The sequence below is a fragment of the Pollicipes pollicipes genome, unplaced genomic scaffold, assembly GCF_011947565.3.
Source record: "Pollicipes pollicipes isolate AB1234 unplaced genomic scaffold, Ppol_2.1 Scaffold_6052;HRSCAF=7182_pilon_pilon_pilon, whole genome shotgun sequence".
In the NCBI taxonomy this organism is placed as follows: domain Eukaryota; kingdom Metazoa; phylum Arthropoda; class Thecostraca; order Pollicipedomorpha; family Pollicipedidae; genus Pollicipes; species Pollicipes pollicipes.
The window spans coordinates 912,817-918,742 of record NW_023596805.1 but is presented as its reverse complement, the minus strand read 5'-3'; the positions used below and the strand labels follow the sequence as shown (position 1 = coordinate 918,742).

The following is a 5,926-nucleotide window of genomic DNA, read 5'->3' as shown; positions in this document are numbered from 1 at the left end:
TTGATTACCGTCAGCAACAGCCACGGGGCAGACGTCAAGCAGCGTATGGAGACTGCAACGCTAAGCGTCGAGGTGTTTGCCGCTAAGAATTTCGAGCGTACGTAGTAAGAACACACGGAATAAAACGACATACCAATAATGATATCTTGCACATCTGAAAAAGCAAAAATGAACAGCTTGTTGAACACTGGCATGTTCCAGATATCAGCTTGCGTTAGAAAAAGCGCAAATGAACAAGGTCTTTCATTTGCAGCAATTTGCAGTCGTGCAACATGCTATGGTGGAACTCGAGGAGACTCTAGGGTAGGAGAAAAGACAACGGGCTCAACCTTTGCTCATTTTTTTATTGTCAAGCCAACACTCACAGACCTAACACACAACAGCGGAAAAACAAAATATTGCATTACACATAGACACACACACACACACACACACACACACATATATATATATATATATATATATATATATATATATATATATATATATATATATATTCTGTTATTCCATTCGCCTACGTCAATGCAATGCACTGTTGCCTACCTGTTAAAGCATGTGTATAAACCGCCCATATGTCGACATCAACCACTCGATGGATATAACGACTGTGCAAAGCAAAAACACGTGCACATCTTCTGTCCAACGCAACATCAGCTGAAAAACGCACCGAGCGTCCTCACCGCATTAGTCAGGCGGCGTCGTTATCACTTTGTCACACCATACACAGCCGGTTAATCTCGACATCCGCTGGCGCCGTCAGCACCGTCCGCGCAGCCCCGCCGCGCCACCGCCGAGCCCCTCTCGTAAAGCTCGTTGTCCACCAGGGTTATTCCATACAGCTCGTTGTCCACCAAGTCCACCTCGGACAGCTCGCTGTCCACTAAGTCCACCTCGGGCAGCCCGGTCTTCAAGCGCCCCGCCGAAACCGTGCTTTCTGGGAGCGCTGGGACACCACCAGTCGTCCCCTCTGCGCGAGGAGCCGGCGGCGGGCGACGGCGAGCAGGTCATCTCGATCTCGGCATACAGGGGCTCCTCCGCCGCCGCGCCGCTGGCGCCATCTGCCCCCTGGTGCCACTTCAATCGGCCGCGCCCTGGACCGCAGCTGTCAGCTGACCACGTGCGGAGTGGGAGGGCCTCGGGCGAGGGCCGCGAGACGCGAAGCCTGCGCCGCCGGACGACCAGCGCCGCCGCCAGCGCCGCCAGCACCAGCAGCGCTCCCAGGCAGCAGTACAGCACCAGCTGGTCCCAGCCGATCACATCTCCGGCCTCCTGGCGCTGGTCGCCGGCCTCTCCGGCCCCGTGGGGACCCCTGGCGTCGGCGGGACAGCGGCTCCTGCGCTGGAGCTGTCGCAGCACCTGGCGCTGCGCCTGGCTGAGCGGGCCAGCCACGCCCGCGGCCACCAGCCACCGGGTCCACTTCGCCGCCGGACACGTGACGTCAGAGTCAGCGGTGCCGTCGATGTGGAGATCTTCAATGCAAACTTGTGTGCCTGTTGCGAACACCAATGACCCGCGTTTCGCTTGTCCGATGCGTACCTCGCGAATAGAGAGCAAATGAGGGCTCACTAGAAGAGATGTTCGCGACACGCACGCCCGTCAGCGCGGATGTTTGGAGAGTGCCAACAGTCGTGTTCTTCATGAGGAATGATTTAGTCGCCAAAACATCAAGCCCATGGCTTGTTAGGTTCTGAAATGCCGAAGCATGTATCTGCAGAGTTGTAACATTCAGGTGAAAGCCCAGGGCCTCAACCCTTGTGATATTCGTAGAGTTGATGATAACTTCTCGGATGCCGCCGTAAAGCGCGTCAGTGTGTACTTGTAACACCTCGGAGTGAAGAATTGTCAGTTTTTCCCAGCCCTCCCCGCCATTTACGCACTGGGTCAATGCTGTGGTGATCCTCACACCAATCAGCTCCAAATGAGAAACACGTCCACTGAAGCACCTCTGTGAGCACCACCGCATGGAGACGTTCACTACAGACAGCTGGCGGATGGCTGCTGTGAATGCGTTTCGTGAAGCCAGCAACTCCCTGACGTTCTTCAGCTCAACACTCGGCCCGGGCGGGGCCGACGTGAAAAAGAAGGCCGCTTCATACATGTTAAGTTTAACGACGTGCTGTATAGATACGCGCACATCATGGTGCCAGTAGCCGGACAGCGCCGTGTCAAGCAGTTTCAGAGTATTCACGTGGTGAATTCGCAGTTCACGCAGGTTGGCACCATCCTGTAACTTGAGACCCTCGTTTTCAACAGTCAGATATGCAATGTCTATCATCTTAAACGTTTTCAGCGACAGTAAATCGAAGATTGCTCCTGTCTTGATGATAACAGTCTGCGCGTTCGTAATCTGCACATCTTCTAAGGACTGCTGCATGCTTTTGCGGCTTATCTGAAACAGCGGAAGATCCTCATCCATACACCATCATTTGGTTATGTCAGGAGCCGTTTGTATAACGTCAGAGTCATTGCCAGACGACCATGCCAGGATTGTCACTTTAGCGGACGGGCTGACTCACTTGTAATACGTCAACCTGCCGAGAGGTAGCGCGCGTTGGTACGTGTAGGCGAACACCTAATATCGCTATGTTTGTTTGTCTTAACCCCTTCCTGTAACGTCCTTGTATATTTGTCCGTGATTTTATATTGCTTACTTGTATGCACATAGTCCGTTATGACGTTATTCTGAAAGTTATTCGATTCCCAGTCTTACTTCCGTTATAACTGGAACATCTGCCCAAATTCCTATATTATATAGCACATGGCATGACTTGTGCTCGAAACTTGCACCTAACGCACCAAGAATGATGGAAAGTCAACAGATGAATTCTAATGCAATGAATCATGCTAACGCGCACCAGACTGGAATAATTCGATCGTCACATTTGTTCTTGGTCTTGAGCACTGCGTGCCCAATGAGGCGGAAATATCTCCATGGCGTTTGTTTGACTCCGTGAATGTCTGGGTGACCTCAAATGCTCGTATATACGCTCGGTGAAATAGATTAAATTCCTGGCATCCGCCAGAGCCTATTTCTCTAGTTTTATTCATAAAACATGTACTTTTACAGCATTGGTGATAAGGATGACCGAAATTGTGAGGAAAGAAATTGGTGACAGAAATAAACAAAATAAAAAAGATGTGCCGAGATGCAACCATTATAAGAAGAATAGACGACCTTGTTATGTCCAAAATCAGCTTTGGACATTCAACAAGGTATATTTTGCGACCTTCTTGTCATTTTATTTTAATCCAGAGAAACATGAGTCGCTCGTTCTTTTCATTTTTGGTACTGCATTTTCAGGAAGATTGATGGAGGGCCATACCGCCTGGTTCATATTCCACGTGAGGTGAAATTGCACCTCGTGACTGGACGGTCCTCAGACTTTCGGACTTGATCTTATGCGATTTATAACCAGATAACCGATATTTTAAAGCAGCTGAGGTGTGGCGGTGTTTTTCTCTGGCGGTGTGTCCTGAAAGACCCAAAGGTGGATTAAGATAGAAACACTGGTCACCATTTGTTGGAATGCCTTCGTTTTGCTAAAAACTTTCCTTTCCACCCATTCCATCTCATTCCATTCAATTTCATTCCATTTCATTCCATTTCAGTTCTATTCCATTTCATTCCATTCCATTTAATTCTATTTCATTCTATTTCATTCCATTCATTCTATTTCATTCCATTCCATTCCATTCCATTCCATTCCATTTCAGAGGCTCAATGACACGCAGCATGCAATTGCAGTAGATGAATACCGACATGAGAGTAGCTGCCCGAGATGAACTAAAGCTTTAAAAACATGTTTGGTCTGAAATCCAAATATGGTGTGCACCCTGTTGTAAATTTTGACGTTCTGTTTTTCATTGAAATAAAGTATGACAGCATTTTTTAGTGGCAAGCTTTAAAGAAGCATCGTGAGCTAAGTACCATGAGCAGAAAGCATACTGCAGATATAGCTTCGCTTTTGCTGAAACTTGGAAGGAAGTCATCAATGTTTGCAATTATCGAACTCTCCTGTAAATGAACGCATACAAACGAAAAGCTTGAGATGGACGTAGCAGCATTCTGTCTCAAACAGGTTCCGAAGGTTCCAGATTTCAAAGTGAAAGCGCTTGAAAGAGAGAGAGAGAGAGAGAGAGAGAGAGAGAGAGAGAGAGAGAGAGAGAGAGAGAGAGAGAGAGAGAGAGAGAGAGAGAGAGAGAGAGAGAGAGAGAGAGAGAGAGAGAGAGAGAGAGAGAGAGAGAGAGAGAGAAAGAGAGGAGAGAGAGAGAGAGAGAGAGAGAGAGAGAGAGAGAGAGAGAGAGAGAGAGAGAGAGAGAGAGAGAGAGAGAGAGAGAGAGAGAGAGAGAGAGAGAGAGAGAGAGAGAGAGAGAGAGAGAGAGAGAGAGAGAGAGAGAGAGAGAGAGAGAGAGAGAGAGAGAGAGAGAGAGAGAGAGAGAGAGAGAGAGAGAGAGAGAGAGAGAGAGAGAGAGAGAGAGAGAGAGAGAGAGAGAGAGAGAGAGAGAGAGAGAGAGAGAGAGAAAGGGAGAGAGAAAGGGAGAGGGAGAGAGAGGGGGGAGGAGGAGAGAAAAGGGATGAGGATAGAAACATGAGGAGGAGGAATAGGGAGGGGTACGAGAGAGAGAGAAAGGGGGAAGAGGAGTTGGAGGAGAGGAATGGAGAGGGAGGGTGAGAGAATATTAACATTTTTCATACTATGGCCACCACAAATCGATATAGAAACCGCAAGGCTCCGAGCATTGGCTCCGTATGGAGATCTCTAGCATTCATTTCTTGTTCCATCTCTTGCCCTGACCTCTTGCTGCATCCCGGCCGATGAAGGTCCTGTTGGTGCATTCAGTGCAAAATACGAGCAGAACATTCCGCTGGCGCATCGCAAACCAACTCTCAGGTTCTCAGGAAGTCACAGAACAAAGCATGAAGTGGACTGGCAACAACAAGAGCCTACCTGCAGCCCGTACAGGCCACCGCAGTCGCAGTTCATGGAGACAGGGCTCGTACAGTCGGGGAGGAATGTGCAGCACGCATAACCGCAAGCCCGCGGCTCCCCACTGCACTGGCCGGCGGCGATGAACGCTACCGCGGCAAACATCAGCTGGCTGAGCGTGGCGCTGTGCGCACGCGGCATGGCAGGAGTCCGGGATGTCTCTCGGTGTCTCTCTCAGGAGCCTCTCGGTGTCCGTTCACTGGTGACCTTAGCCCTCTGGCTGCTCGCTGACACGTACTGTGCGGGCGTCCGCTCCCAGGTTGAGCAGCTGGCGATGGCCTGGAGTCTTCGCACTATTTCCAGCAACGCAGGCCATCTCCAGCATTGCCGACTGACCGTCGCACACACGCGCCGCGTTTCTGCGCGCACGGGGAGCGGCTCGGCCTCACTGAGCCCCTTAGCCGGAGCCCCTTCACTGGAGCCCCGGAGCCGGGCGGGCGGACCGGGCCAGGACGTGCGGCAGATAGTCTCCGGAGCAGTTGCCCCACATCCGCGGTGAGTCAACGCCGTCCAGTCACCATCACCTGCCCCCTCCCCTCACCCCGTCACTGCTGTTCCTTCCAGACCTGGTCCAGCGGAAGATCTGGGGATCGAAATGCGAGACGGCTGCCGCAGGAATGGAATATACATGTTCCGTGCGGCAGGTTGGAAAGAAACGGCGAGAGAAATGGTGGCCAGAATATCGGTCAAAAGGCTGGCACCATGGGATTATTACGAATATATGCTCCCGCTTATTAGCCCGTTTGGGTATTTATACGAAATATTTTGCCACGGCGGAGCACCGAGATACCTTGAGTGAAATATCCACCAGCACTCATCTGGCACAAGTGTTGTGCACACAAACAGAGGGATTTTAGCACGGAACTACAGCCAGCGTGTACCATTCTGACAGTGCTTCCATATGCTATGCATAGCACGTAAGGCCGCCAATGAAAAGA

General features: G+C 50.7%; 1 protein-coding gene across 1 annotated transcript; it reads right to left on the bottom strand.

The window, feature by feature from the left end:
* Positions 1–1,358: 1,358 nt before the first annotated feature.
* LOC119104655 (uncharacterized) lies at positions 1,359–5,386 on the bottom strand. The gene is made up of 2 exons (XM_037228376.1): positions 4,950–5,386; positions 1,359–2,389 (listed from the first exon to the last, which is right to left on the bottom strand). Exons 1-2 carry the CDS (start codon positions 5,127–5,129, stop codon positions 1,472–1,474), a joined length of 1,098 nt encoding a protein of 365 aa, XP_037084271.1. The 5' UTR covers positions 5,130–5,386; the 3' UTR covers positions 1,359–1,471.
* Positions 5,387–5,926: the final 540 nt, after the last annotated feature.

Excerpts from the sequence above, each read along its gene's own strand:
- LOC119104655 (XM_037228376.1), bottom strand. The coding sequence starts at position 5,129 with ATGCCGCGTGCGCACAGCGCCACGCTCAGCCAGCTGATGTTTGCCGCG. Across the intron at positions 2,390-4,949 it reads GTGGCCTGTACGGGCTGCAG|ATAAGCCGCAAAAGCATGCA; the intron begins GTAGGCTCTTGT and ends CCGCTGTTTCAG.